Below are 21,463 nucleotides of genomic sequence, written 5' to 3' on the forward strand. Positions count from 1 at the left end.
ACTAACTTTCGAATATGAAAGAAACCTAGAACAATATAAATACTAGCACAATTATTTGACCTCCAAAGCAGAACAGCATACTCCTTAAAGGTAAGTTATGTATCGATTAATTAAATTTAATAGCGTCCCTCATCAGTCCCCGGCGCTCACTGAATTACTTGAATTAATGATTGAACCCTACATCGTATAATTGAAAGTAGTACCATCTACAGATAATGTTGACAAGTAGCGTCACCTTTATACTACGATTAGTGAAATTATGGAAGGTTTAGCCCAAGAAAAACAGAGTTGAAGCCAATAACCCATCGAGATTGCGATTTCCATCATATAGTAAATGGTGAAAATTTCTATGAGGGGATGCTGCGAACAGCGCCGAATCGAATCTCAACGGTCTTCATATACACTCTCAGCTACGGCTGCTAAATTTTCTTAACTGCGTGCTGGACGTGTTCTATTCAGTCGAATATAATCCAATAATGAATGTTGGATCTCAACAATGCTGATTGTATTGTATCTCAGTAGGCCGATTTTGTTAACCCTGCGTTGAGCGAACCGCTGAAACACATTCTTTACAGAACATGAATTTTCGTAATAAAGTTGAAGAATTGCATTTCCACGAAGAAATGCCAAATAATACTGAACAAAAATAGGTTGACAGGTTCAAACAACTTACGCGTGATTGTCAAAAAAAAAATTATTGAAAAAAGTACTTCTATTTGGGTCACCCGTTATAATTATATTGTATGTAGGGGTATAAACTCAGTATAGGAATGCCGGTCAATTTGAATAGCTGGGGTTATAAAATGGACTTCCACTATCAACTGTTAAGGAATTTTGCCCAAAACTTGGACATCAGGTATCACACCAATTCCCAAAACGATTAGATTTAACGAAATATCAAAAGTAAGATACATACATATGTACGACATATGACATTCTTTCACATTTGGTTCCTGTGTTCAATGGTGTTTAGACAAAAAACTCTTTTAGTATAAGAGTATAATCCATACGCCCAAATGTTATGTAAATAATTATGTAATTCAAATTTTCTCAAGCAGAAATAGATTGCGGGATGATTGTTGCCCTTTTTAATATTCTACGTTAGAGCTGTAAATGCCGATAGTCGAATCAATAATATCAACTTAAGATATTGAAGAATCTCAAAATCTTTTATGTTAAATAAATAGACAAAAGTAATTAGTTGCCAAAAACAACCACGATAAACCCTAATAAACACATTTCGAACAAATGCTAAAAAAACCAAAAATCAAATTAAACAAACTTCCGTAACTATGGCAATCCCTAAGTGACATCAAAATATAAACAATAAACACAATTTCAGGAAAAATAAACAAAAATATAAACAAACAATCAACAGGTGCCTCCCAACGTCAATGTTGCCATAGCAAAGCCAATAAAACGAGGTGAACACTGATAAGCGAGCCAACTTGGAAAGAAATTATTTGCTTTCATTTCAGAAATTTTTTTTTCACTGAAAGCAACTGTAAAGAAATACTTTCAATTCGTAGAATATTTTTTCACTGAAAGCCACTGTACAACTTAAGCGACAATCGAATTTTGATTGATTTGATTTTTGATTGTTAGAAAAAGAAAATTATTCTTCAACAAAGAAAAATTATGAGAATATATTGATATACGGAAAAATTAAGAAAAATCAAATAAATATATAAATATAACGCAAATATTTGCAACAGCAAAAAAGAAAAAAAATAAAAAAGGAGTATAACAAATCATGGATCGCAGGAAAATGGAGAAGTTGCGCTCTCAAGCGAAAGAAATGCAAATACGATATGCACCGTTACAGGGAAAAAAGGCTACGTTTCACGCGAATTTACCGCAAGTCAGCAGACGCGCGAGCGCCATAGATAACAAAACATCACGTCCAACAGTCGCCATGAAGACAGGTGCATCGCTCATACCGGATTTGAATAAACTAATTAATCGTGCGCGCGAATATCCCGATGACCGCTTCGTCTATTTGACTTATATGCTCAGCAAGTCGAGCGAATACTTCACGCCCTACAGTTTGATGTGAGTATTTGCAAAGAGTGGAATATGGTTTGTGGTAAAAATTTAAAACGTTCGCGAGGTATTCAAATTTTAATGAAGATAGGATATTTTTTTTTTCAAATGTTGCCTACATTTAGGATGTATACAAGCGCAATTGCCGTTAAAACTTATAGAGGAATATGCGCCTTAATTTATACTGAGTACGTAGGTTGCCTTTTATATTTCGGGATTTGGGAACCCCAATATTCAAGTATGACGGCCACAACTTTATCGTAAACCTTGACATTTGACATACGAACAATATTTGTGTTGCTTACAGTAAATATTCATTCCGCGAAAAAATGGAATTAAATCGCGAACATTTTCGGTCAATTATTTTTGTAAATTTCGACATAGGTTAGCTCCGAAACAGTGCTTTTATGAGCTTAATTCAATTTTTGGCAACTAAGCTCCATTAAAAAGCAATGTTTATCGATGGTATGGTGGATTCAATCGAGTTTGTGGATTACGCAAAGACAAATTTCGTGAAGGTCGTCTAAAATCAGTTCCTTCTCTGGAAACTATTTATAATACGTATAAGAATAGGTTGGTCTTTAAACAACGAAATGTTCATTCTAACTTTAAAGACCCTCTCTGTGCGGCTGAGATATTTCAGGAAATTAAAATATTAAGATTATTTTATAAAGTACTCCATAGTGATTGGAAAGTCTATGCTTTATGACATTCTGAAAGTGGTTTTAGATGGATTTTTAGGGCTTATGAGTACCGAAAAAGAACAGTGTGCTATCTTTGGATTTTTTCACACCCCTACGAATGAAATATATGTATTATATTAGTCTAATAAATTTAGATAGACATTATTTTAATAAAACAATACTCTTAAATTTCGAATACTGAATTTATAAAGTTCAGGCATGATTGATACCTTTTGCGACCACTTCAGTTGAACATTGCCCATAAAACTTTATTTGAAAAACCTTCTTATTCCATACACCCTTTATATTTCTACCATCTTTCGAACAGGGAAGTGGAATATGCAGACCTACCGAATAAACATCAATACTTCACGATGAGCCGACATGGCGTCACCTATTGGCATTTGTCCGAGAACTTTTTCACCCCACTCACACAATGGCAGCAGGAGTTTCAACAGTTTCTGAGCATCATTAAGATACATAGCTTTGCCGTGTTTCGTGTGTGGAAGGGTTTCAAAGTCTGGGAGAAAACGGTGAAATGGCGCAAGCAGAATGACGCGCGCAATTACTTGAGGGAACATCTTTTCATTGCCATACCACCACTAGCCAAGGCGATACTACAGTTTCGCGCAGATATTGTACAGTTGAACAAGTTGTCCTTTCTCAATGTCGCAGGTAATCGTTTTTATATCGTTTATGCTGTTTTTGGTGTTCAGTAGTACCGTTATTTTAATTAAAATTTCAGTTATTGAAGAATGGCATCCGTTCTATTTTCTGGAGACGCAAATGCGTGTATACGAACGCATGAAAGCGACACTGCGCGAGTTCCACGATCGCTCAAAGACGATGTTATGTGAGTTTTCGTATACCGAAGTGTGAAAATGAGTATTTTATTTAATTTTGTTTATCTCGTCGCCGACAGTTGAAGCCTGCACTGCAGCTATAGTACAGCGCGGTTTCTTTCCGACGGACGAAATTAATTTTTTTCCATCCATTAAGAAAATGAAGGAAGCCATGAATTTCACGGACCGTGCGAAGAAGCGGAATTTTTGCAAAATGCTTTCGAAGTAAGTTCGAGAAATTGTATTTGTTGTGATATTTATCTATTCGGAAGTCAATTTAATATATTGGAAAGGTCCGATATCGTTTCTTTTCGAGTCTGGTTTTTTTTCTTTTCGGCCAAGTCCACCTTTAGCCTCAACTTTTCCTCGTTAGCTCGAATCGATAACAATGTTCATCTGCAAGTGAGCTGCACTGAGGTCCACTCCAACCATGGCACATAATGCTATTCTAGATTTAGTGTTGCTAACAGACTGAGAGAATCTGAAATTCATTTCCGATCGTTTGGATCATGGAGTCGCCAAACCAAAGTCTGTCTCTGTCTCACCTACATGTGAGGGAGTTATGAAATGAGAAAAATCCGTTAAAAGAAAGAGACTTCTTTATGGATGGACCAAAGCTTGGTAAAAAGATATATTGTCAGAAAGTCTGTATCAACTTCAGCTTCAGACTTCCTGACCTTTGAAATGTTTTCCAAGTCGTGGTTAATGCCACTGCCTTAATGGATTTACTTGGAATCGCAGCCTACTTCTGAGAAATTACTATCCACTCAATTAATGGCATCGAGTCATTTCCTCGTATATTCTACTACAGTATAGCTGAGCTATACAAAGATCAATTCAGTGAGCTCTTTGTCCTCAGCTGTGCGGTTCTAACGGCATTAACTGTTGGAAAACTTGTAAGATGCCAGCTACATTAACTGTATGTAAAAAGACGAGGTGGAAACATATCACCACTTCCTTCTTCATGGTCTCTCGTTTGCAGTATCAAGACTTAAACACTCGGGAGCACACACTTTCAAATATCCCACCGAGCTGGTGGGAATAGAAATTAAATGCCTTAGCAAATTTCTGTTAGACACAAGGTGCTTTACCGATTTGTTAGATCGGGTTCTATTTTTATGCCTTCACAAAGGAACACGTATAATCAAGTGCGATATCTGGATCAGCCCTCGAACATAACCAAATCTAACGGATCGAAGACAACAAACAAAGCCAAGCTTTTCTCATTTCGGTCCCTTCAGTAAAAGAGGCTCTCGGTCATATCATCCCCAACTTCTACCGCCTTGAATTCATTTAGAGCTATATAGTCTTCATCAATTCTCCAACATCTTCTTCTTCTTTACTGGCGTAGACACCGCTTACGCGATTGTAGCCGAGTTAACAACAGCGCGCCAGTCGTTTCTTCAATATTGGAAATGCCAAGCGAAGCCAGGTCCTTCTCCACCTGGTCTTCTCTAACATTGGATAGAAACCTTTTTTTCATCTATCATAAACCCTCGGTTAGTATCGTTTGACTCATAAAGGTACTTTCCAATTCGGAAGTGGATGAATGTGTTATCGCGATTCGTTTTACTCTTGAACTTTCCTACTCATTCCCTACAAAAACGCCATGATTTTTTTTTTCAAATCTCAAAAGCGATCTCTTTTATTATTCGGCAATAGTTTTTACTTTCTGTTGCATCAAGCCACTATTCTTAATCCGTTTTCAGCTTTCTCAGCTATTGTGACAATTTAATGTATCATATGTTGCATCAACTAACCGCAAAGAGCTTTCGAGCATTGGTTGAATCCATGGCGATGCATCACAAAATCGCACCAACTATGGAAGAACTGCAAGAAAATCAAAGACTAGACGAACAAATCGAAGTTCCACGCCCGGAAAATATACCAGCGGTACTAGAACAAAAATTAACTCCAAGTCGGTATTTATGTAGTCTTCTTTTATTATAGAATCCATTCTTCATCGCAGAGCTATATATGCTAACGGATCGTATTGATGTGGATCCCTCCGAGTATGAATAAAACTGTAGAGTGAAATATTTATTTTATAGCTCACAAATGTTTTTTTGTTCACTAGAGAGGTACTGAAGCATATTTTCCAACGTATATCTTCATTGATTTTGGAGACAGTTACCGAAATGGAAAACTACACGGATGACAAGCTTTTCAACCAATATACAGAGTGTGTAACTTAAAGATTCAATAAGTTGATTTCTCCCACTGTGATTCTCTTTTTTAATTTAAACTCTTGCAATCCCATATCTCTTTCTTCTATTACTCCGTTTTTCGCTCTCAATCACTTTACATCTATGTTAGACCTTCCATCATGGGTCGCCAGGAGGAACGCTTAGCAATTACCGCACCAGATTTGAACTTCCTCTTGCGTACCGATGTCCAATTTCAAACCGATCGGTGGGTATTCGACTTCATATAATTTTGTTTCGAAGTAATTCGGTTATCTCTCTCTCTCAGTAAACTTATATTCGCTTACATACGCAATGCGTATGAAAAGGCGATGCTCTATGCCGAACGTTTCGAAACTATACGCACCAATTATGAGATAGATATGACGACAGATCCGAAGTTGCTTACATCGGAGCGAGGTAGGTGTTTTCAAAAATCAAATATTATATTATTTTTTTGTTCCAATTCTTATTTCCTTCTTTAGATTTGGATGCATTGAGGGCTTACTGTAATCGCTACTGCAATAATGTACGCGCTTTGGATGGCATATTATCGGTTGTTAATTTGGGGCTCTTAAAGTTGACCCAATCGAGTTTCAAAGAAACCGTTACGCCGATCTGTCATAGCCTAACAAATGTGCTTGCTACATATATACCAAAGTGAGTATGGACTCAAGAGCCAAAGAAGATGTGGATACTAAACTCAAGTGAAATTTGAGGTTAAGATTCGAAATATTCCTTCAGAGTTTTGCGATATCTTGCAGCTCTGAAACACATTCGTTTAAGTTCAGATTGGCTTATGTAAAACCTCTACTAAAACTTCTACAATATTTTACAGGCTAGCCGCCGACGAGGTAGATCGTATTACTCAAGAGGCACACGATGTCATCAGCCTCATACGCACCGAACCGGAAACCACTTTGGAAATTGTCGAACATATACGCATGCTGGAGCGTATTGATGAAGACTTTACTAAGCTTTTCGCCGATATCGACTATGCGCATGATCTCTTCATGATCATTAAAGAATTCGAAATACCATGCGATGATGAGCGGCGCGAAGACTATATGGATTGCGAAGATCTTGTGAATAGAGGTAATGATATGCTGAAGGAGGCACAAGGGAAGCGACCCGAGTTCATAAAACAGTTAGACGAACGCATGCTAGCCGATATTGAGATATTGTATCATGAGATACATGAAATAGCGCTTTCGGTTCAAGTCCCAGAACTATTAGATGTAAGTAAGGAGGAAGAAAGAGTATTAAGACTTTTCTTAATAACTTAAATTGGTTTCTACTCCCATGAATAGTTAAAAACCGGCAGTGCCAAAGCAAAGAGCATGTTGGACGAGTTGTTCAAGCGGCTTAGCGACTGTAAAGAGCGCGCTGAAGAGTATATTGGCTATCAGAAGGAGTTTAAGGTAATGGCAACAGGTTTATAAAAAGTCTATGAATATTGTGGCTAACTTCTTAATGTTACTCTCTAAACGCAGATTGACATATCGCAATTTTTCGAAATGGACAACACATTCCAAGAAATCCGTCTACGCAGCAATTTATGGCAATCGCTGGACGAATGGTTTGCCGCTTTAGACACTTGGGTTGATACCGAATTCAATAACTTAAATGTGGAAGATATGAATAATTTGAATATGAAAATAATCAAAAACTGTCTGCAGTTCGAGAAATATTTACCACCAAACAATATAGTGCCGAAGATGAAAAACTCCGCCGAAGAGTTCAGACAAAAGCTGCCAGTTATTGGTTTCCTACGAAATCCCAACTTAAAGGCCGTAAATTTATGCATTTATTTCTGTTTCGATATGCTTTTACATATTTAAATTATTTTTTAAACATAGCGTCATTGGACCGATATAGAGACTGCGCTGAACATACGCGTATTTCAAGAAGAGGGCATACGTATATCCACCTACGAGGCGGCTGGCGCCTTCGAACCAGAGAAGGCCGCTATACTGATGGAAATTTCTTCACAGGCTACCGGCGAGTCACAGCTCGAAGCCATGCTTAAAACTATTGAAAATATTTGGAAGGAAACGGAATTGGCGATCGTCAACCATCACGATCAAAAAGACGTATTTATATTAGCCGGTACGGAGGAATTGCAAGTGATCTTGGACGATTCGACGGTGAACATCAACACAATTGCGGCTTCGAAGTTTGTCGGACCAATTAAATCTAAAGTAGAAGAGTGGATTGAGCTGATGGAGTTGTTCAATGAGATGTTAGGTAAGAATATGGCACTTTTTCAGCTTCTAACTTGCTGAACCCAGTATAAAACCACTTTGGATCGTAAACGACTTAAAGTTATAGACAAGGAAGGCCATAGCATAATCTAACTACAACTATTCCTTTCATGAACATAAAAACCAGCTAAGTTTAAATCCTGCTCCCTAACCCCACCCTTCCATTTTGCTTTTGTCTCCAAACCGTCTCCTTATTTTTTTCATTCACTAATTTACCCTTCATTTTCATCTAAAGAGGTCTGGTTGAATTGTCAAACAACATGGATTTACTTGGAAGCAATATTCTCCTCGCCTGATATACAACGGCAATTGCCGCAAGAGGCCAAAATGTTTTTCACTGTCGACAAGAGCTTCAAAAATATTATGCGTCATGCGAAGAAGGTTGCACTAGCGCTGCCCGTGATGACCGATCGTAATACCTTTGATGAAATCAATGAAAACAATCGCTTATTGGACTTGATTAGCCGCGGTTTGGAGGCATATCTCGAAGTGAAGCGCGTCGTCTTTCCAAGGTAATACAAATTGTATGACTTCTTTATGGATATTAAATATTATTATTTTTCATTACAGATTCTACTTCTTATCCAATGATGAACTGCTCGAGATATTGGCGCAGACACGTGTGCCACAGGCTGTACAGCCGCATTTGCGCAAATGTTTCGACGCTATATATCGGCTGGAGTTCGGTCAGAAGGAGAGCGGTGATGGTGGCAAAATGATACCGACCAATGATATAATTGCCTTCATTTCGCCCGAAGGCGAAAAGCTGCTCTTCGGTAAAGGACTCAAAGCACGCGGTGCCGTCGAAGAGTGGCTCAGCAAGGTCGAAGAGGCAATGTTTATTGCCGTCAAGCGGTATATGCGTTTCGGTTATCAGTGTTATCCGGCTAAGGAGCGAGATGAATGGTTTCAGGGTAAATATTGGATTCCGAGTTTTAAATTTGATAAACTAAAAAAAATAAAAACTATTTTTGTTTTTTCAGACCATCCAAATCAAGTGGTGTTAACTATATCCCAGCAACAATGGGCTGCTGATGTTCATTTTATTTTGGATAGCCCAAGAGCCGATCCATCCGTGAAGCTGAAAAAAATGAAAGAATTCGAAAAGAAATGTTTCAAAAATTTGGCTGCCTTAGCGGCTCTGACTCGAAAGGACATAACTTCCTTGCTGCGTAAAGTGCTTTGTGCGCTCATAACAATCGATGTGCATGCTAAGGATTCGGTAACACTTTTAATCGATAAGGAGGTGACGAAAAAGTGAGTTTATAGAATATATACAAAATAGACTTGGGATTTCTTGAAAATCAAATTTAGGTTATCTACTAGAAACCGCTTTCTGTACTTTTTTTTTTGGAATAGAGACTATTCTCGATTTCCCACTTGGGCGGTAAAGTTGGTAGACCTTTACTACTCGTATAATATTGGGTAGTCGAAAAACTCCTTTCGAATTTTGTCAATAGATGTCGTTGCAGTCGTATACCTCCAGTACTGCCAATCACATTGTGTCATACCATATAGTGTTGGAAAGATGAGATTTTAAGCTTCTTTCCATTGTGGAAATTTCGATGTGAGAGATGCATTTCGCTCTGGTCGACCTATAGTAACATGAGACGAAAGGTGGATCAAATACGGCAATAAAGTGCGAAAAAGATCATGGTCCAAGCGTGGTGAAGCTCAACAAATGAACACAAAGCCAATATAGACGCCTCGAAAGGTTATACTGAGTTTTTAGTGTGATTGGAAAGGAATCATCCACTATAAGCTGCTCCAGCCTGGTCGAACGATTGATTCGACATTTTACTGTCAACAATTGATGAGATTGAAGGAAGCAATTGGAATAAGAACGGCCAAACTGATCAACAGAAAGGGCTTTGTCTTCCATCAGGATAAGGCTAGACCACACACATCTTTGATGACTCGGCAAAAACTGGGAGAGCTTGGCTGTGAAGTTTTGATGCATCCACCATATAGCCCTGACCTTGCACCATCGGACTATCATTTTTCAATCAATGAAGAACTCCTTGTATCTAGCGGAAAATCGAAAAAAGTGGTCGACCAAAACGGTACACATTTGATTCACTAAAGTTCATTATAAATATAAAAAATAATAATTTGAAGTTTGATTAGAAATACGAAAAGACTTTTTCGACTAACCAATATAAGTATATTATGTCAAAACTAAGGTCCCTTTGTGGGATGTATTTTATAACCGACAAATATTAATACTCTTCTTTCTACCAACATTAACTGAGTTCTTTTTTCTCAGCACTGACTTCAACTGGCTGAAGATGTTGCGCTTCTACTGGAGCTTTGACACCGACAGCGTCTATACACGCATGGCATCTGCCAATATACCATACTACTATGAATACTTGGGCGCCGGTGGTGTACTAGTATTGACACCACTAACAGATCGCTGTTACCTCTGCTTGATGGGTGCTTTACAAATGGACCTGGGTGGTGCACCGGCGGGACCAGCAGGTACGGGCAAAACGGAAACAACTAAGGATTTAGCCAAAGCTGTGGCCAAACAATGTGTCGTCTTCAATTGCTCGGAGGGTCTGGACTATAAAATGATGGGACGCTTCTTCTCTGGTTTGGCGCAATGTGGCGCTTGGTGTTGCTTTGACGAGTTCAATCGTATCGATATCGAAGTATTGTCCGTCATTGCGCAGCAGTTGATTACTATACGAAATGCCAAAGTAATAAATGCCAAACGGTAATCATGTGTCTCAGTTTGTGTCCTAGTTATACATATGTACTAAAGAGTTTTAATATCTACGCAGTTTCATCTTTGAGGGACGTGAGATCAAGCTGAACAAATCTTGCGCCGTTTTCATCACCATGAATCCAGGCTATGCGGGACGCACAGAGTTGCCCGATAATCTAAAAGCGCTCTTCCGTCCCATGTCGATGATGGTGCCGGATTATGCGCTCATCTCTGAGGTTATTCTGTACTCGGAGGGTTTCGAATATCCGAAAATACTCGCACACAAAATGGTGCAAATGTACAAACTATGTAGCGAGCAGCTCAGTCAGCAGAATCACTACGATTTCGGCATGCGTGCGGTTAAGTCTGTATTGGTCATGGCGGGAGCGCTGAAACGTGCCGCGCCCGATCAACGTGAAGACATAACACTGATCGCCGCATTACGTGACTCGAATATACCGAAGTTTTTGGCTGAGGATGCCGGGCTCTTTCGCGGCATACTTAGCGATTTGTTTCCGGGTGTCGAATTACCGGATTCATCACATCCCGATTTGGAGGAAGGTATGATCGAGGGCCTTAAGTTGAAGAATCTACAGCCAGTAGCAATCACGCTGCGTAAAGGCATACAGTTATATGAGACAATGTGCGTACGCTGGGGTGTCATGTTGGTGGGGCCGACAGGAGGCGGTAAAACAGCGGTACTCCATAACCTGGCTTTCGCATTGAATTACTTGTATGAAAATGAGGTTCCCGGTCCATACTTTCGGCCAGTGACCATGCAAACTATGAACCCAAAAGCGGTACATATCAATGAACTGTATGGGTATGTTGATTCAAAGACGCTCGAATGGCAAGACGGTTTGCTGGGCTTGGCTGTGCGTACGGCGGTGAATTGTGAAGGTAAAATGGTCTAAAGCTTACACCAAAAATGTACCATAAACACATACTTTCCTACTTTGCAGAGGAAATACATCAGTGGATCATATGCGATGGTCCCGTCGATGCAGTTTGGATTGAGAATTTAAATACCGTACTGGACGACAATAAAATGTTGTGTCTAGCGAACTCCGAGCGCATCAAATTAACCGCCTGGGTACATATGGTTTTCGAAGTACAAGATTTGGCACAAGCCTCGCCTGCTACGGTCTCACGCTGTGGCATGGTTTATGTTGATCCCGATGATTTGGGTTGGCTGCCCTTAGTCGATTCGTGGAAAGCAAGCGATGTTCAGAGTAAACTGACCGCTGAACAAATGGAATTTCTCTACTCGCTCTTTATCAAGTATTTCGATAAGAAATTGAAATGGGCCAACAAATATGGTACCTATATGATACATCAGGTCACAAGTGCCAAGGTTTGTCTACTCTGTGAACTGTTGGCTTCATTAATCGAACAGAAAAAGTGGACTAATAGCACGCCGAATGAGTATAAACCGTTGCTGAGTAAAATGTTTGGTTGGTCTGTGTTGTGGGCGGTGGCTTCAAACTTCAAAGACGCCGAAAAGGACAGTTTCGAACGAAAGATTAGAGAAATTGTGGCAGATGATACGAACTTTGAGTAAGTTGACAGGCATTGGTCTTGCAGCATGTTTTTAATGAATGAATAATCTTCTACGTACACAGCTTTCCTTCTGGCACACTCTGGGATTACTATATCAGTATGGAGACTATGAAGTGGGAAAACTGGAATGCCATAATTGATACATTTGTTTTTGATCCTCAAATGAAGTATTTCGATATGCAAGTACCAACTGTGGATACAACCAAGTATGGGTGAGTGCAGTGAGTTTACAAGCTTATTTGAAGTTCTGAGGTGTGAAGAAGTTCTTCAAGTGCTATAAAATATATAAAATTCGGCACTTATAGTGTCTTTGTACCCAATTAGATCTGTTAAAGTGTTCCATTTCTCCATATTCCTTAGCTACGTCTCAGAGTTGCTTTTCATGCGCAGATTTCCCGTTATGTTTACGGGTGACACAGGTGTCGGCAAATCTGTGCTAGCAATCTCAGTACTAAAGAAACTTTCAAAAGGCAATGTGGTACCAGTGCTCCTGAATTTCTCGGCACAAACGGGTAGCTTGCGTACCCAAGAAATGGTTGAGGCGCAACTAGAAAAACGTAAGCGTACACAGCTTAGTGCACCCTTCGGTAAAATGGTGATCGTTTTCATAGACGATGTGAATATGCCAAAGTTGGATACGTACGGCAGTCAACCAGCGATTGAGCTCTTGAGGTAAAAAGCATGAGAAGGTGCACAAGAAAGCTCATTTCCATAACATTGTTTTCTTGCCATAGACAATTTTTGGATTTCAAAGGTTTATATGATCGTGAGAAACTCTTTTGGAAGGAGATATTGGATGTGGTACTTGGTTGCGCCTGTGCGCCGCCAGGTGGTGGTCGAAATCCTCTAACGCCGCGGTAAATAAGTAATAGTCGTATCAAGAGCTCTCATTAAACTATATTTTTCTGCAGTTATGTGCGCCACTTTGCGCTCTTCTCACTGCCTAAACCGAATAATGACACCTTGACGACTATATTCGCTGGCATACTTACAGGGTGTGTATAATTTTGTCATTTGTTTTACTTTTAGTCTTTTTCTACAAGAAATTATTATTATTTTTTTTTTAGTTTCCTGGACTCCTTCTCATCTGTCATACGTCCGCTCTCCATACCCATAGTCAACGCTTGTGTCGATGTTTACTCGAGAATTGCCAACGAAATGTTGCCAACTCCGGATAAATCACATTACATATTTAACTTGAGAGATTTATCGAAGTGTGTGCAGGGCATTCTACAAGCGAGCAATACGCATTATAATCAGGAGATACAAATTTTACGTCTCTTTTTTCATGAGACTACACGTGTCTTCCACGATCGTTTGATCAACGATGAAGATAAGGGCATATTTAATAATATAATGCATGAAGTTTGTTTGAAACACTTCAATAAGGAAGTTTTGAAGAAAGACGAACCACCTATACTCTTCGGCGATTTTATGATATTCGGTAAGCCCAAAAACGAACGCATCTATGAAGAGATCGGTGATCATAAGAAGTTGGAAAGCATACTCAACGACTACATTGAGGATTACAACTCGATGACGGGCAAGAGTATGCGCTTGATACTCTTTCAGGATGCTTTGGAGCACACTGTGCGTCTAGCGCGTTTGCTGCGCAGTGATCGCGGTTATGGTTTGTTGGTTGGCGTGGCTGGTATGGGTAAGCAGTCGTTGACACGGCTCGCGGCCCATGTTAATGAGTATAAATGTCTGCAAATTGAGTTGAAACGCAACTATGATATTAATGGATTTCACGAGGATCTGAGACTCATCTATCGTTTTGCGGGCGTGAGTTCCTCTAATAATGTATTAGATCTTTTAATTAATAACCCCTTAAATATAAACATATTCCAGATTGAAAACAATCCGGTAGTCTTTCTAATGATCGACACACAAATTGTCGAAGAAGAGTTCTTAGAAGATATAAATAACATGCTTAACTCGGGTGAGGTGCCGAATCTCTTTGAGGGCGACGACTATGAGAAAGTAATATTAGATGCACGCGAAGCTTGTAATACCGCAATGGCTGGGGTACATTTATCTTTGGTTTCTTTTTGAGCCATATTTCTAAAATTCTTATCATTTATTTTTGCAGGGCTGCAGTCGTGACGAAATTTATAAGTTTTTCATCAATCGCGTACGCAATAATCTACATGTCGTGCTCTCTATGAGTCCGGTTGGTGACGCCTTTCGACGACGTTGCCGCATGTTTCCGTCATTAGTGAACTGCACTACGATTGATTGGTTCTCAAATTGGCCCACAGAGGCCTTGTATTCTGTGGCTTTGGGCGTGTTACAAGATATTGCGCGAGATAAAAAGGATCGTGTCGCCTTGGCTAGCACGACGGTTTTTATGCACAAAGTAAGTGAATTTTTAACTCCAAGCTCCGTTAGGATCGGGAAGGACCTCTCCGAACCGTTCGATACCAAACGAGGTTTCAGACAAGGCAAGTCCCTTTCGTGAGACTTGGACGCTGTACTCGCTGGGGCAAGCAGAGGAGAAGGAAACCCGCTGCTCTATTGGAAAGACCAGGCTTCGCTTGGAATGTCGAAGTGGCGGCACATTGCGAAAAGAAGAAACAACTGTCGCGCTGTAGTTAACTCGGCTATACAGCGTAAGCGTAGTTTACGCCAGTAAAGATGAACTTTCTTCTTCTTCATAAAATGGTTTAAGAATAAAGTGTCTTATACCGCGATTTTTATAAAATTGGAGAATTTTGACCCCCTGGGTCACTTGTTAAAGTTCTGTTGTAATAAAGCTTATTCACAACTCTCCAAACTTTCTCATTTCGAAAATTATAGCCCATTACCTTAAGCAGATCTGTAGACCTGCTCATTAAAGAGGAACGGAGTTTGACAGACCAAGTCTATGAAGTCATATTTAAACCATTTTCCCGTCCTTATCTGATGAATTTCGAAATCCTCCGCAATAGGTTGGACTGAACTTATCTTGACTCCAAATCCCAAAATTATTCATCGAAAAAGTCTTGACAGTCCAAGTCTAGGAATTCATATTTAAATCATTTTCTGTACTTATCTGATCAATTTCGAAATCCTCCGTAATAGGTTTGAACCTATCAAGACTCCAAATCCCAAAATTAATCACCAAACTGTTTTCAAAATATTAACCTAAATTGCAATTCTGGAGCTCGTTCTTTGAAATTTAATCTATTACTTTTATTATGTTTCCACAGACTGTTGAAGAAGCTTCAGTACGCTTTTACAAGGAAATGAAGCGACACTATTACACCACACCAAGCAGCTATTTGGAACTGCTGAAGCTGTATCAAAATTTATTGAAGGTTAAGTCCGATGAGATAATCGCTAAACGAAAGCGTATCGCCAATGGGCTGAATAAAATTTTGGCGACCAACGATATTGTAAGCTTGCCTCTTAATGAAGACGCGTCATAACCACTTCTTTGAACAATTTTTTTTTCCTAGATTGCTGTTATGCAAAAAGAACTGGAAGTAATGGTGCCACAATTAGACGAAAAGTCTGCAATTATGAAACAGTTGGTTGATCGTCTCAACTTCGATACGAAACAAGCGGATCAAGTAAAAGAGGCCGTTATGCGCGATGAGAATGTAGCGAAAGAGAAAGCCGCCGTCTGCAAAGTGATATCAGACGATGCCAATAAAGATTTGGAAATCGCGATGCCGGCCTTGCGTGACGCTGACGAAGCGTTAAAGAACTTGACTAAAGCTGATATCAATGAACTGAAGTCTTTCACCACACCGCCTGCTTTGGTACAGTTCACCATGGAGGCCGTGTGCATTTTATTGGGCTCCAAGTATTATTTGCTCATAAAAAGTATAAAAATAGTTAATATAATAGTTTAAAAAAAAACTTTCAGAACCGATTGGGCTTCGGCTAAGCGTATCATGGCCGATGTGAATTTCTTGAAACGCCTCTTTGAGTATGATAAGGAACACATTAAGGAAGATGTGCTCAAGAAACTAAAGAAATATATTGAGCACAAAGACTTTCTGCCAGCGGTAAATTTACTTAAAACTACTTAAACTTCTTCCTCTTATGTATATCTTTTACTTCCTCATCTACAGAAATTGGAAAAGGTCAGCAAAGTTGCTTCGTCGGTTTGTATGTGGGTTATCGCTATGGATAAATTCTCCAAAGTTTATAAAGTGGTCGAGCCGAAATTGAAGCGCAAGGAAGCGGCGGATGCTGAGCTCAAAGCCATCATGACGGTACTCAAGCAGAAACAAAAGGAATTAGCTGCTGTTGAAGCTAAAATACAAGCGCTACAAGAAGACTTGGAGGAGAAAAATCGTGAATTTAAAACCATACAAGACGCTGTCGACTTGACTTATGGGCGCATCAATCGCGCTGGACGTCTAACGTCGGCGCTATCAGAAGAGGAAATACGTTGGAAAGAAACTGTGAAGGTAATTATAGATTGATATTATACTTAAAAGTTTTAATTATTCACATCGGCACACTTCTACACATTTCATCAGACCCTAACACAAGATCTGCAATGTGTGCCGGGTGATGTGTTGGTCTCAGCGGCTTGCGTCGCCTATCTTGGCGCCTTTTCGACGGAGTATCGCGACGAAATGTGCACACAATGGGTTGCCAAATGTCAGGAGCAACAAATACCTTCAAGCGGTGAATTCTTTCTACTCAAAGTACTCGGCGATCCATACGAAATGCGTCAATGGACCATGGATGGCTTGCCCAAAGACACGGTTTCAATTGAGAACGGTCTCTACGCTACGCGTGCACTACGCTGGCCACTTATGATCGATCCACAAGAGCAGGTGCGCAATAATAAATACAAATATATTGTCTGTACAAGATTGTGACTTCACGTATCAATTGCAGGCTAATCGCTGGATACGCAATATGGAAAAGGCAAACGGCCTTATAGTATGCAAAATGACTGACGGCACTTTACTGCGTACGCTGGAAAATGCTGTGCGCCAAGGATTTCCGGTATTGCTTGAAGATATTGACGAAAATATTGATCCATCGATACGTCCGATACTGCAACGCGAGACATATGTACATGAAGGACGGGTCTATTTGAAGTTGGGCGATGTAGTTATCGATTACGATCCACATTTCAAGCTTTACATGACTACGAAATTAGCGAACCCCCATTATCTACCCGAGATTTGTATTAATGTTACGTTGGTGAATTTCTTGGTAACAGAAAGTGGTTTGGAGGATCAACTGCTGGCGTAAGTTCTTAGAAGTTTTGGCACTTCTTTGTGAGTTCCTTAAGATTAACAAAGTTTACAGCACTAGGAAATATTTAAAATGCTTAACTTAACACAGGCATTTAAAAGTAACGTCTGGGTATTATTTTTCAAAGAATTCTTGAAGTTTTGCGACACTTAAACTTAAGCTATAAATATTCGTAGAAAATTTCCAGACAATGAGTAGTAATTATCGGACGCTTTTTCCATAAAAAATACATATCGATTTTGAGATTGTTAAATTAACTTGGGAATCGGGAAAGTCTACAAAGCAAAAGCCTTCCTTGATCCTCTATAAACGGTCGATTCACCTTCTCACCTTGGTTCAAAACCGATTTATTATTAAAACCAACTCAGATAGAAAATCAGGCAATAATCTCGGGCATATAAAAGTTGGTGTAAAGAGTAACACATCCTTAGGTTATCATACAAATTTAACCTCAAAAAATATTGCCTCGAAAAATAGTGCACGTCAAATTTCCACTTACAATGCTGCGGTCCATCTTAAACTTATCATTTTCTAATCTTCCTTTCCTTTTCTTTTAACATTGTAGTGATATCGTGGCCATTGAACTACCGGCTATGGAAGTACAGCGTAATGATCTCATTGTCAAAATAAACACAGACAAGCAGCAGTTATTGGCTTTGGAGGATAAGGTGCTCAAATTGCTCTACAATTCACAAGGAAATATTTTGGATGACGAGGAGCTGGTTGAAACGCTCAATGATGCCAAGGTAAGTGCCACTTTACACTCCTCCTTATAGACACACACCCCTAACACTATAGCTTACAGGAAACTTCATTAATTATTGCCACTCGGCTCATCGACACCGAAGAAACAGAGAAAGTCATTACGGCCACACGCGAAAAGTACCGTTCGCTAGCTTCACGTGGCGCCATACTTTACTTTGTTGTTGCCAGTTTGGCTGATGTTGATCCTATGTACCAGTATAGCCTTAAGTACTTCTCGCAAGTGTTCTGCAATGTCATACGTCAAGATCATCCGAAACAAACAATCGAAGAACGCATAAATCAATTAAAATTAGATGAGTTGAAGGCGATTTTCGAAAATGTTTCACGTGGCCTCTTCGAGAATCATAAGATTATATTTAGTTTTCTGTTGGCGACGGCAATCGAAAAACAAGAGGGTCGTATAACACAAACCGACATGAATTTTCTGACACGCGGTCGTGTGGGCGCCGTGCCTTATAAAGAGAAGCCAAGCAATATTTCACTAACAGATGAAGACTGGGAAACTTGCCTATTTTTGGAGGAAGAATTGCCAGCATATTTCAAAGGCTTTCCGGCGGCGCTAAATAAGCCTTTCTATCTGGAAATACTCAAAACCAGAGAGGTGCGATTTAGGTATATTGAAGCTAGTCTACTGAATTGATGAACTTGTTTACAGGTTTTCAACTTCACTACCTCAAGAGAACCACCAATCGACACGTGGAACAAACGTTTAACAATTTTTCACAAACTCATGTTTATACGCGTTTTCCGACGCGAGCGCTTTCTGCTACACGTTGTACTCTACTTAACGGCCACCGTTGGTAAATACTTCACGGAAACGTCTGCGGCAGGCAGTCAACTTAAAACTGTGTATGTGGCGTGTTTAAAACTAAAGACTCGAAATTGTTTAAATTTTCTGCTTTTATAGTTTTGCAGATACCAATAGCATCACACCTATGGTCTTCGTACTCTCTACCGGCTCCGATCCGATGGCTGCTTTCCTCAAGTTTGCCGATGAAATGAAGTACATGGATAAATTCTATTCAATCTCGCTGGGACAAGGACAAGGACCCATTGCCGAGAGTTTGATTGAGAAGAGCCTACGTTTGGGTCACTGGGTATTCTTACAGAACTGCCATTTGGCGACATCGTGGATGCGTCAGATGGAAACTATTGTGCGCAACATCACTTTGGGCATAAGCAAGGCGCATGACGATTTCCGTTTATTCCTCTCGTCTATGCCAACAAAGAGCTTTCCTATCAGCGTGCTACAAAACTCAGTAAAACTAACAAATGAGCCACCCAAGGGCATTAAAGCCAATGTTTTGGGTGCACTCAACGATTTGGAAAGAACTTTCTTCGAAAAGCATGCGCTACATGCGAAGTGGCGTGCTATCGTCTTCGGTCTATGTATGTTTCATGCGGTCATTTTGGAACGTCGCAAATTCGGTCCACTCGGCTGGAATATTATGTACGAATTCAATGAAAGTGATCGTGATTGTGGTCTAAAAACATTGGAGTTTTTCATAAATCGTCAGAAAGTGGAAGAAATTCCATGGGATGCAATATTTTATATAAATGGCGAAATCACATGGGGTGGCCGTGTGACCGACTATTGGGATCAACGTTGTCTGAAAACCGTATTGAAGACATTTTCGTCACCGAGAATTATCGAACCAGGCTACAAATACTCGCGTGGTGATCCCTACTATTGTGATCCACAAAGATTTACCGTTGATGAATACATACATTATGTACAGAACTTTCCAACTATTGAGGATCCCGAGATCTTTGGCATGAATCAAAATGCAAATATTGTATTTCAGACGAAGGAAACGAATTTTTTTATTAGCACACTGTTGTTGGGACAGCCACGCGCAGCGGCCGATGAAGGACAAGCTGAGGAAAATGAAACGGCGTTGGATGTCATTCGTTATATACAAGGCGTGCTGCTGACGAAGATAAAGCGAGATGAACTACACGAATCACTGACAGTAGTAAGTTAATTTTTAGAAGAAACAGGAAGTAAGAGTATTGATGCTTATAGTTTATCAAAGTACAACGTAACATTTTCAAATACTACTAATTTTCTTTTCAAACATTTCAGTTGGACGCCAAGGGTCAATTACCCTCCCTGACCACGGTGTTGGTGCAAGAGATTGATCGTTATAATATTAGCTTGAAAGTGGTACACGACAGTCTCATAAATCTCGCTAAAGCTATTAAAGGTCTTGTCGTGATGTCCGAACAATTGGAGGAAGTCTTCAAGGCTCTGCTCACCAATGTAGTGCCCAATTTATGGGCTAAGAAAAGCTTTCTCTCCATCAAGCCACTACCAAATTACATCACAGATTTTCAGCGTCGCATTGAATTCATACAAAATTGGGCACGTAATGGTGGACCACGTTCATATTGGATTAGCGGTTTCTACTTTCCACAATCTTTTCTCACCGGTTTACTGCAGACGCATGCGCGTAAACGTGTGCTGCCCATTGATTCACTGAAGATCGACTTTAAAGTCTTCGATTGGGTTATCATACAGCAGGCGGTGTTTGAGCGCCGCGTTAGTGGAAAGGATGTGGGTCGAGAGATATCTAAAACTTTAAGAATTTTGAAAATTTTCTTTAAACTAATAATTCTCTCTCTCTCTCTCTCTCTGTTAGTTCGAAGCACTTTATGGCTCACTACCTGAATCGACTGAAGCTGGCGTCAATGTGCATGGTATATTTATTGAGGCAGCACGTTGGGACTCGCAAAAGGGTGGTCTCTGGGATGCCGAACATGGCGAACTCTTTAGCCGTTTACCAGTTGTACGTTTTATACCCTGCCTATCCCTAACACCAGGTGATCGTTATGATGCGCCACTCTATAAGACCCAAGCACGTTCTGGTGTACTCTCAACAACTGGCCATTCTACCAATTTTATACTCTCCATATTATTGGAGAGCCGTAGTCCACCTGATTTCTGGATATTACGCGGCACCGCATTGGTTTCGGGCGTTGCAGATAATATTTCATGAATATGCTATGTTGATTTTCATATGATTTAATTATATTATCTAATAAAAAAAAACTTAAATGAGTAATATTTTCGTATTTATTAGGAACAAAATATGGTGAACATTAAGAAGAATTGGGGCTCAATTCTGTAACTCGATTCCAAAAAAAATTTACTCGAATTCGGATACAGAATAGGGCCCGTAGTTTACTTCCGCTTTAAAGAATT

At 39.7% G+C, this 21,463-nt stretch overlaps 1 protein-coding gene across 1 annotated transcript; it reads left to right on the top strand.

Annotated features, from left to right (window-relative positions):
* Nucleotides 1–1,753: 1,753 nt before the first annotated feature.
* Nucleotides 1,754–21,257, top strand: LOC120774925 (dynein heavy chain 6, axonemal). The gene is made up of 39 exons (XM_040104802.1): nucleotides 1,754–2,052; nucleotides 3,055–3,401; nucleotides 3,472–3,579; nucleotides 3,649–3,793; nucleotides 5,278–5,461; nucleotides 5,519–5,580; nucleotides 5,646–5,750; nucleotides 5,885–5,980; nucleotides 6,041–6,171; nucleotides 6,237–6,411; nucleotides 6,590–6,989; nucleotides 7,062–7,172; nucleotides 7,245–7,544; nucleotides 7,611–7,998; nucleotides 8,251–8,527; nucleotides 8,586–8,929; nucleotides 8,999–9,272; nucleotides 10,282–10,734; nucleotides 10,802–11,625; nucleotides 11,688–12,282; nucleotides 12,348–12,497; nucleotides 12,646–12,957; nucleotides 13,020–13,142; nucleotides 13,197–13,280; nucleotides 13,353–14,070; nucleotides 14,137–14,313; nucleotides 14,378–14,644; nucleotides 15,477–15,662; nucleotides 15,726–16,075; nucleotides 16,139–16,280; nucleotides 16,347–16,688; nucleotides 16,761–17,063; nucleotides 17,128–17,486; nucleotides 18,059–18,239; nucleotides 18,299–18,859; nucleotides 18,914–19,107; nucleotides 19,166–20,234; nucleotides 20,345–20,815; nucleotides 20,901–21,257. The coding sequence occupies exons 1-39, from the start codon at nucleotides 1,754–1,756 to the stop codon at nucleotides 21,255–21,257; spliced, it is 11,964 nt and encodes a 3,987-aa protein (XP_039960736.1).
* The last annotated feature ends 206 nt before the right edge of the window (nucleotides 21,258–21,463 follow it).

The sequence above is a fragment of the Bactrocera tryoni genome, chromosome 4, assembly GCF_016617805.1.
Source record: "Bactrocera tryoni isolate S06 chromosome 4, CSIRO_BtryS06_freeze2, whole genome shotgun sequence".
Taxonomy (NCBI): domain Eukaryota; kingdom Metazoa; phylum Arthropoda; class Insecta; order Diptera; family Tephritidae; genus Bactrocera; species Bactrocera tryoni.